Raw genomic sequence first — 15,867 nt, forward strand, 5'->3', positions numbered from 1 at the left:
AAATTATGACAATGGGAGAGAGCAAATGAGCCCCCCCTCCAAACACGTACGGATATTTTTGTGTAATTTGTTTCGCTCCGTAGCCCGCTGTCTTTCGAGCGCCTCTATCCCATGGGGTTACCAGTCGCAAGATGATCCCAGCAACGCTGCCACTCTCTCGAGACCTTCTCGGTCTTGTTCATCGAAGCCGTCGAGTTGAGCACAGTCAACGTCGATCACGCCGACGACCTGCGGTAAATGAGTATCAGTTCGCCATTCCCTCATCAGAGACGAAACAGGAAGGGACAAGAGATATGAACACGAGACGCCAGACAAAAGGAGCCGCAAAGGCGATGGCGATGGTACTGGCACTGAGGACTCACTTTTCCACCAGAGCGAATGGGGACGACAATCTCGCTCTTCGTGTCGCCGTCGCAGGCAATATGGCCGGGGAACGCCTCAACATCCGTCACCACCACGCTCTTGCCGGACCCATCATCGCCTGTCGCGGCAGTCCCGCACACGCCCCTGCCCAGGGTGATGGTCTGGCAGGCGACTTTGCCCATAAAGGGGCCCAGAATCAGCTGCCTGGTCGGGTTGGCGGGATCCAGGACATAGAAGCCGGCCCAGTTCACGGCGGCGGCCTGCACGGAGACGGAGGCAGGCAGAGAATGGTACATGTGCCAGAGCAGGGACGCGGCGTTGGCGAGGTTGCAGACCCAGTTGCGTTGGGACGCGACCAGGGCCTCGACCGATGCGAGCAGTTGGGCATATGCCGCCGGCTTGGAATGGACGTCGGTGAAGTGCGAGTACTCGGCATGAGGCTGCTGCTGGTGCTGCTGGTGTGTCTTTGTATGTTTTTGTCAATCATGTCAATCACTATGGCCACGCTTTTCCCAGCAGGTGAAGAGGGAGGGACTCTCTACCATGGTCAGGATGATCAATCAAATCAGGTCACCTATCGTTCGGCCGGTCGAAGGACAGTTAAATGTAAAAGCTTTTTCCTCTTTCCTGCCTTTCCTGTTCCGCTCCACAGTTTCTTGCCTATTCTTTTACTCCCTCTCTCCCTCCCTCTTTCTCCCTCTCTTTCTCCCTTTCTTTTTCTCTTTCTCTCTTTCTCTTTCTCTTTCTTCTGGATGTCGTGTGGCCGTGAACTTGTGCTTTGGACAGTCAGTCTCACGAGTACAGGGGGCTCTGTATAATGGTCGGTTCAGCGGGACGCGAGGGAGAGAGCGGGCCAAGGAGTGATAAAAATCTTAGACCTAAATTAGTACATAGTAGCAATATTGGTTACGTCGTAATCATGTGGATGTTCGGTGGCTGTGGCAATTCCACGCAGACGGATCTTGGCACGGCCGCTGATCACGAGCGGTCCCCGATTCGTAGTTCTGGATATCAATGCAATACCGGCGGGCCTCAAACATCTGCCTAATTATCTACCTGTAATACAGGATACGACAGTGTGCTTGACCGCTCCATGCCCGGCTCAAGCCTGCTCTCGGCCCACTGGCCCGATTCACGGCACGACAGGAACTGAGGGAAGGTCGGTCAAGTCTGCCTCCGAACCGGAATCGGCCCAACCTCGCCAGAGGCAAAACGCCCCTGAACGCCCCCATCCCCGCCGATCGAGGATCTATGCTCTTAGCTACCGAGTAATTATGTGGCTACCAAACTACAGTACCTACTGTACTCGCAACAGGCATCGAGCGGACGAGGCGGACGAGGGGCTAAGGAGCTTATCACCGGATGGACCTTGTAGGTGTCGTTCCCATCTCCCTCTCGTTTCCCGCCAATCATTCACAAAATGATGCACTTTGAGAGCCGAGTGCTCGCCACGGGTAGCAAACTATTGGACGGAGGAGGCCACGGACTTGGTCTTTTTCTGGTGAACATGGTCTGATCGAAAATCCTAATTCACAATTATTTCCGTAAAGCGGGAGAAAAAAAGAGAGAGGCTCTGAGAGAAAAGATAAAGACAACGCAGAGCGCCACTGCCGGGTCCCAAGCAAGATCGAAAGGAAACCATGTCCTGCCCCGACTGCTTTCGCGGCGCTATCCACACCCATTCCGAGCCCACGGGCAAGATCGAGACCCTCCATGGCATCAATACCTACGTGGCCGGAGGCAGCGACCCCGCGCGTTCCAAGTCCGCCATCATCTATCTCCCTGACGCCTTCTCCCTGAAGCTGGTCAACAACAAAATTCTGGCGGACAAATACGCCTCCGTGACCGGCTGCAAGGTCTTGATCCCGGACGTCGTCTATGCAGGCGGCATGCCGCCCGCCGTGATGCACAAGATGGAACAACTGTTGGGCAGCTCGCTGAGCCTCACCAACTTCTTGTCCAAGGCCTACACGGCGCTGACTCTCCTGCCGCACGCGGTCCCGTTCCTGATCTGGGGTCACCCAAAGAACGTGTACCCGACCATCCTAAAATTCGCGCGCGACGTGCGAGCGGAGCTGCCTGAAGGAGGGAAGCTCGGAGTCGCGGGCTTTTGCTGGGGCGCGTGGCCGGCCACGAAGCTGTGCACGGAACCGGCCGTGGAAGGAGGGCAGGAGCGCCTGATTGACGCGCAGTTCAACGGCCACCCGTCGTACATCATCAAGGAACCGCACATGGTCGTAGACGCGGTCAAGGCGTTCAAGACCCCCTACGCGTCCGCGGTCGCCGAGAAGGATTTCCAGTTCAACGCCGATGTCGCCGCCAAGACGGAGGCCCAGTTGAGAGAGGCCCTCGACGGAAGCAGTATCGACGGGGCGAACGGCTATATCTACGAGTTCCGAATCTACAAGGACGCCACCCATGGATTCTGCGTCAAGGCCCGCGAGGAGGATATGCAGCACTACCACGACGCAGCGAAGCAGGCCACGGACTGGTTCAACATGTATTTAAACTGAGAGTGCGACTCGCCGAATGTGAGACACCGGGGATGGTTACGATGGGCTATTGAACTTCTGAGATACCTAGGAAGGGAGGGAATTTGCGTGGAAAGTAAATGGGAGAAAGGAGAAGACTGCTCTTGGACGGAGGAAACGAACGAAGAAGAGGTATTGATTGACAGGGCTCCGGACTGCTTACTGTGCTGCAGTCACAATGTTTTGCTGGGCTTTTATTTGGTCTTTTCGCCTGCTCCACGAGACCCTCAAGGCCCAACCCAGGGCAAGATGGGGTCTGACCGAGAAACGACTCGCTCAAGCAATGCAAATGAAATCCTCATCGCTGCAAGACCTTTGTTTTAGTATCCGCCGCCTCCTTGCTCTCTTGCCCTTATTGAATCCATCCATGTACCCTTCCAGTCATCGTCATCATCATCAGCTGTCCTTTGTTTATTAGTAGTCATAAGGGCGCACAGGGAGAGACAGAGAACTCTTCGCGGTGTCCTGGTGAAGTAATGCTCAGTATAACACACCGAAGGGAAAGCAATCGCAATGCTGGATCCCGCTCTTCGTGGAGCACAAACTCTTTGTTTCTTGCTAGATGACGTGTTCTAGATCCATTTGTTGGACTTCCTCCTCCTCATCATCAATCGAATGCAACATGTACCCGTCAATGCGCAATGGTCTCGTAAAAGCATAATATACACAATCAGTCTTTGAAAATAAACGCCTCATCCAGCCCCCACCGGCCCATGAACCCCTTGTAAACCCAAGTGTATGCTTTATATTTAGGACCCCTCTCAGGCAGTCTCAGTTGCAATCTGGCCATACCATTTCTCATGACCCTTCCAGTCGACCGATCGGATCCTGTCGAGCGAATCCACAACTCGGTTAACTTCCTCCAAGAACTCAGGCATGCCTGCGCGAGCCAGGACTTCCCCCGCACTTGTGGTAGTCCGGACTCTCTCGGCCGTGCTAGCAGCCGAAAGCCTGGCAAAAACATGTTCTCGCATTGTCTTCAAAAGGAAACTCGCAATTTGCTCGCTAAAGACATCCGCGCTGGTTGTTTCAGCTGGCCCGTACATTGTTTGGTTGCGCATGGCATCCTGCCGCGCTTGCTCAGCGGCGTCGAGGTTTCTCGCTGCCGCTGCGGCAGGAGGCAGGACTCGTCCAACGAAATTCGACAGGCCCTCTTTTGTTGGTTCCGGCATCATGTGGGATGACTCGATGAGGGAGACGATTCGGCTGGAATCGACTTTCAACAGATCCAAAGACATCAGACGTTCTGCATCTTTGGTCCAAAGAGACTCCCTATTGCGCCTGAGTCTAATCTTGGTGGTGAGCAGAATCGAGGATATGGCCACTATATGAAAAGCGCGAGCTCTTAATTCGTGTAGGCGCATATAGTCAAGCCGTAGGGTCTCGGGAATATCGTGATAGCTAAGATGTGAGTTGCGCAACACCAGGTCGGTCAAGCCCCTGGCGTATATCATAGATGCACTCACGTTTTGAGATGCCATGCTGGACTTCGCACTTGTCCACCATTGCTTAGTTCCCGTGAGCGTATGAACACCTTGTTCAAGATCTCGTTCGAATGACGCAATTTCGTACTCGTGTCCACGTTCCAGCACCGCCTGTGATGCCAATCTGAATTGGAAGTTGATATGGTCCAAAGTCATCAAATCGATGATATTAATGAGCTCGAAAAGACGGTCAACTGTGTCGCTAGTCGTATTGACGCTAAATGCACTCACGATCTCGTCTCGCCCCGGGGAACAGATCTGTGCAATCAACCGTGAGATGGTCGTGAAAAAGGAATCGTAAGAGAACATGCCATTCCGACACTGTTGGCTTATCAAAGCTGGATCCAGAAAGCCGTCCATCCTACCGTAGAGAGGATGTCGCGGGCTGATGAGAGCCATGAGCTTCTCTCGAATGAGGACTGCCGTGGAGTGAATCCACCTGGCTGTTACTTCTCTGTCTCCCCCTTGTATGCCTTCACGCATGCTGTTCCGCAGCGAGTCCATCAAGCCTTTGCGGGCATCTGTCCAAGGCCTTTGTTGCACCTCAAAACTGCCATTGATGAGAATTTCGTGCGCAATCTCCCGATTGGACGGCAAAACGGTCATCATCTGCGAGAGACTCTCGCGAAAAGCCGTCACCCTCGCTGTCTGGTCTGGTCGACTGGCGCCTGGTGTTGCGGGAGGTGTGATCAGCGCCCCTTCTGCCACATTGGCCTCTTCGGTGGCAGGTGTAGATGCTCGTGGGACTTGCTCCGTTGCGTTCTGCCGTTTTTCCGCTGCCCTTTGCTTCCGAGCCTTTCTGACGGCTGTCCGGACTCTTGACAAAGCCTCGTCGGGCCCCGCAAGCCGTTTCAGACGAGCAAGTAATTTGATCTGCTCCTGTCGGACGGCATCAAGATAGTCATCGGCAACATGGCCGTGATGATCGTTTTTGGTAGCCTGCAGAATCAAATCCAAATTGACAAATGAGCTGACCATGATGTCCACAAGCACTCCCAAGTCCTGGCTTTTCCATGCGTGGAAAGTCGAGGTGAAGTCGTTAAAGGCAAAGGAAAAGGCCTCCATTCCCGATTGCGATAAACTTGGTTGTGATGGAGTTTTCAGGGTGTCAATGCAGGACTCGAAAGTTTCGACCAGCGAACGAGATTTCGCCATGAGCTCTTGCTCCTGAGGCTGATTTCCACCATGACTGAAAGCCTGCGTTGGATGTGTAAGAACCAAATATGCACTCAGGAACACACGGGCAACCCCGGGATCTTCCTGGCCATTGTCAAGAACACCTAGGTGTCGGAGAACTGACATTGTAGCAGCTGTGGTCCGTTGGTCCGAAATGAACTGGGTCAACTCTTCAAAGGAGAGCGTCTTGGCTTGCTGCAGGTCGAGTCCCAGGGCAGAGAAGTTGGACAGGATCTTGCGCCTGTGGTAACGCCGCCACGATCGCTGGATGACTTTTGCAGCATAGACGTGACTCGAGCGTCTCAACACTGCTGGAGCGACTTTCTTCTCCTCAACTGCCGCCAGTGAAGCTGTTCTGGACCTCCGGGTGCCTTGCTGGTAGATGGACCTCCGCCTATCTGCCTCTGCATATTTCTCGGCCATTTCTTCCTTGAGCCTCGCCAATTCAGCTGCCTTTTTCTCCTTGGTCTCCTCGGCGATCTTTTTGGCGCGTTTCACCTCTTCCTCACAGCGTGCCGCAATCTCCGCAAGCAGCTTTTCCCGGGCTGCCTGCGCAGCCAAAGCCTTCTCCTCGCTGTAGGTTGCCCTTTGCGCCGCTTTGGCGGCGGCCGCCCGGAGCCTGACCTGCTCCGCGTGGGCGGCACGGTCCGCCAGGCGAGCCTTTCGACTCTCAATGATAGAAGCTCGTCGCAGATGCTGTGCGATATGCGTGCTGCGGGGCCCGCCATGGCTGGACAGCGCGGAGGAATGAGAATGAATCGAGGACAGCGAGCTTCGGCGAGATGAATTGGCAGAGGACTTTCGGCGGACAGAGGATTTGCGGTGGAAGCGTGCGGCTATATGAGGCGGAGGTTCGGTATATGACAGAGGCTCATCGGTGCTCAAGTTCATCTCAACATCTTCGGAAGTCGGGGATGCAGGATCCATATTGGAGACGCGACAGCCGTTGATATCCAAGAAGGCATAAACGGATCTCGAAAAGAAGTCAGCTCAGAGATCAGCAGCTACCTCGAGTTGAAATGAAGCAAGACTGAAAGTTGAACGAAAGGCGCTTCTCGGAAAACAGTCGAGAGCAGCGCGAGGTCTGTTGTAGGTCGGGCTTACTCTCAAAGCAGCCGGAAACGTCGTGTGAATAACGCACAACAAAGAAAACTGTACAAGAAGTAAATGTTGGCAGAAGAGAGCGTCGAAAGGAGATGAATCAAGGGAACGCTGAGGCAACAAGGTGCAGTGCGAGAGGCTGGGAGGATGGAGGAGGGGAACATGGAAAGGTTGTGCCACTGGCGGTTTGGGAAGTGACGAAGTCATGGTTTGTTGTTTGCCGCAGTGGCTGCTGGAACCTGCCAGTATCAATGGGCCTCTGTAGGCTACAGGCTAGTTGTGACAGCCTGCCCAAGTACAGCCACACGCCTAGCCAGTCGGGAGTTAGTCGGCGTCAGAGCCACGGCTGGTGCCCACGAGTGCCAAGAATCCTGGTGGCCGGTTGCCTGCAACAGCTTGTCACCCCCCCGTTAGGCCGCCCCAGCCTCGCCTAACAAGTAAAGACTCCGGAGCTCGGCAAAGATCCGCTAAGTGGTGCATGTAAAACTGCCTGCGATTAGGTACTGTTCAAATGTACGAGGTACTCCGCACTCTGCAATCTGTTCGCCCGGCTCACACTGACCATATCTACGGCCTTTCGAGTGCCAGGACCTGGGAATGGGCACACCGTCTCATACAGCGAAGGCAAGAAGCGTTTAGCTGACATCTCAGTTTTCAAGCCATTCATACCGCCCCAGAGCTCCTCCGAACCCCAGACAAACTCCGATCCACTGTTGTCACTCCTTGGACTTCATCGAATTCAGTATGTCTCGGGCACTGACAAAGTCAAATTCATCCAGCGTCTCTCGCCATACCTGCTCGATTAGCTGTTTGCCATGTGGAGTATACAAGAGCGGGGCGAATCTGAAAGATGGTGCATGCGTTAGTAACATATCCGATCATTACTTGGAGGCAAAGGAGGGAAAGGAGGCAGACAGCGCCCGCTACTCACGGCCGGACTCGCCAGTCTGCGAGGTAACACCCGTGCGACTCTTTGCCCTTTGAAATCGTGGCGTCGAGATACGTTGATGCGCCATGCTCCACCTTTCTGGCTGTTGTCGCTCCCAGGAGCCACAGGATTGCCGCTCCAATGCCAGTCACTTGACGCTGGAGATTGGTCCCTTTGACATAACCAGGGTCCACCAGATTCACGACCACGTCTTCAGCGGAGACCCAGTCCTGAAGCTGGTATATAAACATGTGGCTTAGATGCTTGGATACGGAATAATTGGTCATTGGATCGAACTTATCACCCTCGCCAAGAGACGTCAAGATTGCCTGATTCCTTTCCGGAATCTTCGCGAGTAGGGCCAGTCCTGAGCTGACAAAGAGACGGCCCGGTACATTGGGTGGAGCCCTCTGCTTCAAGACCGGTAGGAGGAGAATGGCAAGGAACATTGTCGAAAGGTAGTTGACCTGGATCATCTCCTCGTGGCCAGTACTACTGTTGACTTCGAATTTGACGTTGCCCACCCCCGGCATTAAGAATGACCAAATCCAAACGCGGCAATTCGCTCCCTGCCCGTTTGGCAAAGGCTTCGACGGATTGGTATGAAGCCATATCCAGGGACCAGACCCTAATGCTTGCGTTCGGATATTGTTTTGAGAGCTTGGTGGCAGCCATTTCACCCTTCCGGACAGAGCGCACGGCAAGGATTAGGCTGGATAGGTTGAAGGAGAGAAGTTGGCGGGCAGCTTCATACCCTAGACCGACATTAGAGCCTGTGATGATTGCAACTGATGTGCTCTCAGAAGCCATATCAGTAAGCCGGTCTATATACGGAAGTCGAAGCAATTGTCTTCGACGGTAGGATATGAGGTTTCAGAGAACATACCTCTGTCACAGAGGTTGGTCCCTCTTGGAAGTTGTTGAGGTGTGGTACAGAATTGAGACTCAAAAAAGAGCTTCATGTAGCTCTTCGGCGAGGGAGGGAGGTCTTTGGAGGATGCCATTGTGTACCGTATCAGGTTGTCTTGAATGTCGGAAACCGCGAGAAGACAAAGATGATGCATGGGATGCCAGGCCTCTTGAGTGACATTATAAAGGCACCTCTGATGGAGGCCACCACAGCCTCTCTTTGCATCTCCGCATCCACGGATCACAACAAGGTGTACGGTGATAAAGCACAGGCGGAGGTAAGTGATGAACTCCGTGCGTGATCGAGGCTGATGGCACGAGTGCACAGATGTGATGAAGCGGAATGGTCCTTGGGGAATGATCAATCTGATTCCACTGAACAGACCAAAAGGCGACACACATTTCATGCGCTACTAGATGGAACACAAAATCGATGGCATCGGCGGGGCACAAGGCTCTCTTGTCTCTACCTACAGACCTTCGGCTTCAAGGAGCTATGCTCTAAACGGCAAACAATCTCAACTATAGTAGAAAGGCTGGCGACTTGGTGCCATCGGGACTCCAAATCCTGGAATGGCGGCGAGCTTCTCCCTGCAAAGCATGTGGGATGTGGATTTGAGCAATGTCTGCCTTCCACCAAGGTTTCGCCTTCCCGGCCGGCCGCGCCGCTCTTGTTGTATCTTATGGCCCATTATGGTCCGTCGGCCTTCGCAGTCGAATAGGTATCGACTGTGGAAATCCCCAGATCTGATGTTGGGCTTACCACGTGCAGATCTTATGCCTTTCATTTTATCGACAAGTGGAGTGGAAGTACAAGGCCCGAAGACGTGAAGACATATCAGGAGTCATGTAGTACTGGGACAGAACCTGGGCATGAGTGGACATATTGCGGTAAACCGTGCCAGGCTTTGGGCGTGTGGTCAGCAGCTGTGGCAATCAGCAAGTTGGGAGATCAGCCCGCGAGCGAAGCCTTCAGACAGCCTCTGAACAGCGCAGCATTCCGGCCAACATGGATCCACAAATGCTCAACAATAGTCTGACCTGTGCGTTTCCGGCTACATGAAAATTTGAAGTATACTGACATGGTGCAGAAGAGCCACCTTGGTCTCAAAGAAACCCCCCTTCCCCAAGCGATATGTGTTCTTCGACAGACGCGATGCTGGCCCTTCATGTTCGCCACCCTCCATTTTCGCGAGCACCAGGGCTGCTGTATTCATCCATACTTTTGCGGACAGCCGGCGACACATTCGGCCTGGACGCTCCAACCCCTTACAGAACGGCCTTTCTCTCGAGAGCGAGTGGGCCATCTCAGAAACGCCACTCATGTTTGTCCCGCCCTTGTGGTAAGAAACTCTGGCATTCGACTGTTTCGTACAATACGGACCAGGAGGCCAGTCAATTCGACGGCAAAGCCGTGTCCATTAACTAGCGCGAATGCAAATTTCTTCTAATTGCTTAGAAACGCTGTCTTGACATCCTGGGACCTGAATCTTGAGTGCTGGAACCCTGTCCGTTCTCACCGTCTCTTTACACTCCCGCCTTTTCTGCTGTCAATGTCGCTCGTGATGGGCAATGTCGGCCTCATCAAAACCATCTACAGTGTCTTCTAATAGTCATGGACTTGGGAAGACCTTGCCGAAGTTTAGCAGAAATATCCAGGTACGCATTGCTTCCTCGAAATTGGTGTCTTTCTAAGTCACACAACCGTTAAGAACTTTCAGTGGTGATAGAATCATAGAACATTGAGTACCGCAAGCCCATGAGGGCCCCAGATCTCTTTTTGGAACTACCACCCGCCATTACCACCGGCACAGCCTACTGGGTAGTCTGCGCCAATGGTTGACACAATGCGGAACGACACCTATCGCGGGCTGGCGAATGCTGCGATGGCAAGAGGTGATTTTTCGCTTCGGTGGTCGATTTCTGATCTTCTCACAGATGCAAGGTCTCGGCCTGTAGAGCAATTCCCAGAGACTTGCAGGACTGGTCTCTTGGCCCTTAAAGTCAAAAATGTTCATTCCACTTCGTTTCCGCCGAGTAGAATGAACAATTTCAACATCCGGCGAGACGCCGCTAAGCCCTTACTGCGACCCAATACCGATCTTGGTGGCGATCAAAGATGAGCGCGACTTCGCATCTTGCCTGGAGATCGGCCTTTTCTATGACAACTACCCCAGCAGAGGCGTCTTTGGTCGCGAAAAGAGGAGATGTTGTAAGTGGCGGGCAAGCCTAAGTCGCTTCAGAGATCTCCACAAGACGGACAAATTGTTGGAGGCTTGCCGGAGTACGAGGTATAGCTCAATCAAGTTGCCACAGCCCCTCCAGCTCGACCCAATGCATTCTGCATCCAGAGCAACAGAAAGCTAGATCCTCCACGCCACTACTGCAATGTTTCCTCTCGAAAATATGCCCTGCCACATCGAAATCGGCCGCAAGGAAGAGACCTGACAGGGGTTTTTGCTGTGGGTCACGACTTTTGGCCTTTGAGTTTTCTGGCTCCTTGTGGGCCTGGGATTGTTGGGCAATCTGAACCAGACCCTTCAATTGCCCGCCCCCAAGAGGGCCAAGTATATGGACATATCTACAACCTACGAGCCTCGATCACTGCAGTCGTGAAGGGTATCGCAAGTTGTCTATGCTTCGGGCGGGGGGGAAGCGGACTGGGAGTGCATCCGCGCGCCAACAGCTGACCATCACCATCGACGAGCAAGCAAACTGGAACACCAAGAATTAGCGTCGTCTCCTCCAGTGTTTTGAGGCTATTGGATTTTCAGATCAGAGTTCGAGGGGATGAGGCAGGCGGCAGCGGCGTGACCAAGGGACCCTTGTCGATTCCAGCAGTAGATGGTGGTTCTGAGAAAAGTCAGTGGTTGGATCTGCCTCACTGGTCTTCCAGCAAGCCAAAACGCCCCGCGCCAAAGTCGAAGCGGACAAGTCAACGAATGAAAGGGTTTGAGATCCAGCGTGTGGCCGCTTCGCCCACATCTCTTTCACCAACTGCCATGATCCGAGATTTAGGTGCCTCCCCGGAACTAACTGCTCTTAGCAGCTTCCAGGCGAAAGGGGACAGCTGAGAGCTTCGGCGACCTAGAAATGAGCTAGACGGTATCTCGGCTCGTCCTATGGAAAGCTCTCGCTGCACACCACCAACGGCCGCTCATTCCAACATGGGGAAGTTTGACTGATTGCTTCTGCATACCTGCGGGAGGAGACTGACTGCTGGGTACTGTCGTCCAATGGACCTGGAACTCGCCGTCTGTCTCGTTTCTGCCCGCCGGTTGTCAACTCTTGGTTTCTCCAAGCAAAAACCTAATCATCCTGGACGCTCCACATCGGCCCCCCCCCGCTATACAAGCCGGATTGGGATCGGGTTGTTATGCATCAGGTCAGTCTTGATGTCGGCTTCGAGGTCTCACAGAGGCTGATGGTCCAGAGAATCTCTTCTGGTGTGAAAATAGCCATTTGAACACGGTTATAAACTTCGGCCTCCCCAGCCCTGTTCTGATTCCCTCTCTATTTTTCTTCACGCCGAAACCTCAGGTACTGATTGCATCCTCTCCTTGCTCAGTCAACCATGCCCATTAGTTATTTGACCCTGCCCCCCTTGGAGTACTTATCTGGCCCCGCGGTTGGAGTGATTAACAAGAAAAGAGAGCTCGATGTCTCTGATACTGAAGAACAACAGGAGAATAAAAGGAGAGGAGACCCAGAGAAGAAGCAAGTGCACTGGAATTTGAGCCCGATGCTTCCTGCTCGCTATCTCTATTCGGACCTGCTCGTCCGGGAGGTCCCATTGCCAGAGTAGGGTTCCATCCTATTGCCAAACACGAGTCACTGACCAAAGAGGAACGACAGACCCGTGAATTGGTATGCTCCGGGTGTAGGATATCATGTACCTCCAAAGAGACGAGGTTCAACGAGCTGTTGGTCCACCGATTCCATGTTCAGCCACACGACTCAAGCTTGTGATGGTCCTTGTGACCGCGCTGTCACAACGTCGGGATCTGACCTTTCTTTCTCCGCAAGCCAAGGGCACTCATTGAGCCCTCCATGGCGTCCAGCTCCGCCTAGGCCGGCCTCCCAAAGTGGCCCACGATCTGACCCACAAGATCCGCCTTCACGCTGCTGGTGCGAAGCTGTAGAGCGGCAAGACGTGAACGCCAACGAAGACGAGTCGAACGAGCCCAATGGCACGGGGCCTCGTCCAGGGGATGCGGTTCAACGCCCGGCCGATATCGCGGCAAACAATCCACCTGAGATACAGGTGAATGAAAGTGCGGCCGCCATACCGATTGGGCGTCTGACCAAGCAAGATGAGGGATACAATAGTCCTCCACCTCCTTATCCTACGGAGGGCCACAATCCACCAAATCCAGCGGTGTATGAAGCGGCTGTCAAGCCCGCACTGCTGGCCGACACGTCTCTCAACTGTCCAGTTGAGCAAGGTCTGCGGCACCGCTTTCCTGCGCCGCCTCTGGAAGGCCACATTCCTCCAGAGGCACCAGCACACCGACTGTCCGCTGCTTGCCTTGAACCACCGGCCATGACAGCCAACAGTGCGTTCGGGCGAAAACTGGTACGCATCTATCTATCCCTTTCCCCTTCCAATTTACTGCCTTTGCGTCTAACATTCTGCGTGATGAAGCCCACTCTTGAGTGGCAGAGCGGCCCATTCTGGAGGCCAATGCCATGGGCGCCGTGGGTGCCGTAGTGAACGACGTCTGCCACAATGCAGGCTGATACGGCTGAGCAGATTCACCGACCCGCCCCTCCCTGCTGTTGGAGTGACTGACGATGATCATGACGAAACGTTGACGCTTGCCGCCCATGAGACAAGACACGTATGGTGAACACGAGAGTGACGACGGGAGCCGGATGGAAATCGTTCCAGAAAAGTTTCATTTCGTTGGGCTGACTGATCACTCTCATTCAAATCATGTTAGTTCTATGTTTTCGTTTTTCCTCTTCTTATTTTTGTGGCTGTCTCCTTCACCACCACCACCAGTCACCCGCCTGACGCCACTCAGGTAATATGGCTCGTCTGGCCGGGCTTGTCTCTCTTTCGGTGGCAGCGTTGAAATTGAGAGTGCTGGGAATTGTATCATACACGAGGCAAACCCTGCAGAGGTGGTTCTCCTCGAGGATGGCCTTGCGGGCGGAGGGATTGGGTTTGACGATATCTATCATTTCCTTACCACAGAATGGCACCTGCAACAGCAGCGGGAATAGCAATAGGGCAATAGCAATAGCAATAGTACCAGTCAGTCATAGTCTGCCTCCGTCCCCCTCCCCCTCTCCCTGTGTAAGCATGGCAAGCAAAAAAAAGCAACGTGGCACGCTGGAACAAGCCATCAAGGACAAGAACACGGATGTGTGTGGGACAGAGCTAGGTGCCGTCTGTCCCGTCCCACCCCTCTCCTCCTCTGCTGGACGTTCAGGCCATGGACAGTTCATGTGCATGCACCCACCAACCATGGGCTTTGGGCCATGGCGGTACGGACGACTCGACCCAACCAAAAGAGACCAGGACTATAGGTTACTGGGCACATAGTCATAGACGACGAAGAACATCCGCTCTCCATCCATTGCCCGTCCACTCACCTATCGACCAGCCCATTTGCATCTGCAATCCGTGGATGGTGATCACTTTGAAGCGCGGTTCCGAGTCGCAATACCAGGGTCAAAGTCAAAGCCAAAGCAAAGAGGAAGCAAAGGGCAGAGGGGAGGGCAAGAGAGGACACATGCAAGGGCCCCTTGAACAAGTGATGGTGCCCCAGTCAATACGAGCCCTCCTTCATCGGTTGCCAAAAGTCCTTCCCCGTATCGAAGGAGTTGGAAAACGAATGACCTAATCACTTGTACTTACTCCTCGTATTTACACGCTTCACCGTCTCCCTTGCGTCCCCCCTCCACATTTTGCAGAATGGGGCTCCATGCAAGAAGCTCGTCCAGAAGCAGCCCTGGCAGCACGCACTACCTTGAAAGGAGGAAAGAAAGCAGATGAGGGGCAGGAAAACTTGGTTTCGGCGACAAGAAGAAAGGCGTCATCAGGCAGAGCCGCGAGGATGGTTTTGCTTGAACCAAAAAGGGATGGGAAGGGGAGGAGAGGTTCAGTCAGGCTGTTCGAATCGAACCTCGTATCAAGTGGACGGGGGAGGACGGCCCCTCGATATGAGCTCAGCCTGGGTGTGCCATTGCGTCGTCCTGGGTCATCGCCCTGCAACCAGTGCACGGTCCCGCATAGGAAGGGGCCAGGGAAGTTCAACGCATGCGTGAGCGGCAGAGTACGAGGTAAGTGAATTAACTCACACGAGAGCTTTTTCTCCTCTTGGACCAAACACCGCCGGACAAGGAAGGCAGTTTGACATCAAACTTTGGTGTGCCATCATTCGCGGCGAATCAGATCAGACGCGCCTAATCATCCCCTTTCCGGGATGGAAGCGCGGGGAGGGAGGAAGGGATGATGTGGAAACTCTGAATCGATTGATGGGTAGATCATGGCTGTGGTTCCGGTTGAGTTGGTGGAAACTCAGCCTTCACTCCACCTGTGTACATGAGCACAGCATCACTTGAGTATCACCACCACCTCCATTCATGCATGCAAGCAGCATGCACCAGAGAGTCGCACAGAGTCGTGGCGCTTCCAGCTAGGACGGTTCCAGGCAATCCTGAGCCGATCACCAACCCGGGCGCTTCACTTGGTTACACAGGGGTTGGATGGCCTTCGGTTGGTTACGCAGTGGTTCGATGGGCTTGCTAGTTCGTTATACAGGGGTTGGTTGGATTTGCAGGCCGCCGATCGTTGGGGGGGATGATGGGCCTTTCTTTTTCAAATCCCCGGAGAACAGAGTGATCGCCAGGTGGACAGGTAGGGAGAGAGAGAGAGAGAGAGAGGAGGCCAGACAACTCGTGTTTTTCGCTTAGCAGGGCGATGATCTCATCTCCAAAGCAGCCCGAATCGGAGTTCGGCTACCCAGTAGTTAGGAGCAGGACGAGGAGGGAGAGATGAAGCGAGGTGAATTTGTGACCTGTGACTCGTCGTCGTATGTAATAATAGGCACCTCGTACGGGCGCGAGAATGGTGTTGGATTTTGCTCTGTTGCTGGGCTGCTGCTCGGATCGGCTCCATCAATCCGCCCGCCGTCCGATTTCCGTTTAGCTTGCGCATGTCTCTGTGCCTGCAAATTGCGAAATGGGCAATTACGTGACTCCGAAATTCCGGCCAAGTAAGGGTGTAGGTACTCGCTATGCCCATGACCTCAACTCGACAAACCCAATAATATTTCCATGTCCTCCGTATATATAAAGCAAAACCAAAAAAAAATAAAAAATAAAAATGAACAGGATGGCGCTGGCTCTTGGAAGTGGTGGTGCC

At 53.7% G+C, this 15,867-nt stretch overlaps 5 protein-coding genes across 5 annotated transcripts; 2 read left to right on the plus strand and 3 right to left on the minus strand.

Annotated features, from left to right (window-relative positions):
* Positions 1-117: 117 nt before the first annotated feature.
* On the minus strand, positions 118-908 carry Z519_05706 (uncharacterized protein; the record flags this gene model as incomplete). Its single annotated transcript, XM_016763446.1, has 3 exons — positions 118-228; positions 363-815; positions 906-908. The coding sequence occupies 3 exons, from the start codon at positions 906-908 to the stop codon at positions 118-120; spliced, it is 567 nt and encodes a 188-aa protein (XP_016619770.1).
* A 1,095-nt stretch (positions 909-2,003) lies between these two features.
* Z519_05707 (uncharacterized protein) lies at positions 2,004-2,876 on the plus strand (the record flags this gene model as incomplete). The annotated part of the gene is made up of 1 exon (XM_016763447.1): positions 2,004-2,876. The coding sequence occupies one exon, from the start codon at positions 2,004-2,006 to the stop codon at positions 2,874-2,876; it is 873 nt and encodes a 290-aa protein (XP_016619771.1).
* A 779-nt stretch (positions 2,877-3,655) lies between these two features.
* Z519_05708 (uncharacterized protein) lies at positions 3,656-6,481 on the minus strand (the record flags this gene model as incomplete). Its single annotated transcript, XM_016763448.1, has 1 exon — positions 3,656-6,481. One exon carries the CDS (start codon positions 6,479-6,481, stop codon positions 3,656-3,658), a length of 2,826 nt encoding a protein of 941 aa, XP_016619772.1.
* An 890-nt stretch (positions 6,482-7,371) lies between these two features.
* On the minus strand, positions 7,372-8,116 carry Z519_05709 (uncharacterized protein; the record flags this gene model as incomplete). Its single annotated transcript, XM_016763449.1, has 2 exons — positions 7,372-7,498; positions 7,587-8,116. 2 exons carry the CDS (start codon positions 8,114-8,116, stop codon positions 7,372-7,374), a joined length of 657 nt encoding a protein of 218 aa, XP_016619773.1.
* Positions 8,117-12,066: 3,950 nt separating this feature from the next.
* Positions 12,067-13,342, plus strand: Z519_05710 (uncharacterized protein; the record flags this gene model as incomplete). The annotated part of the gene is made up of 4 exons (XM_016763450.1): positions 12,067-12,293; positions 12,348-13,068; positions 13,138-13,190; positions 13,246-13,342. The coding sequence occupies 4 exons, from the start codon at positions 12,067-12,069 to the stop codon at positions 13,340-13,342; spliced, it is 1,098 nt and encodes a 365-aa protein (XP_016619774.1).
* Between the last annotated feature and the right edge of the window lie 2,525 nt (positions 13,343-15,867).

The sequence above is a fragment of the Cladophialophora bantiana genome (assembly GCF_000835475.1).
Source record: "Cladophialophora bantiana CBS 173.52 unplaced genomic scaffold supercont1.8, whole genome shotgun sequence".
In the NCBI taxonomy this organism is placed as follows: Eukaryota; Fungi; Ascomycota; class Eurotiomycetes; order Chaetothyriales; family Herpotrichiellaceae; genus Cladophialophora; species Cladophialophora bantiana.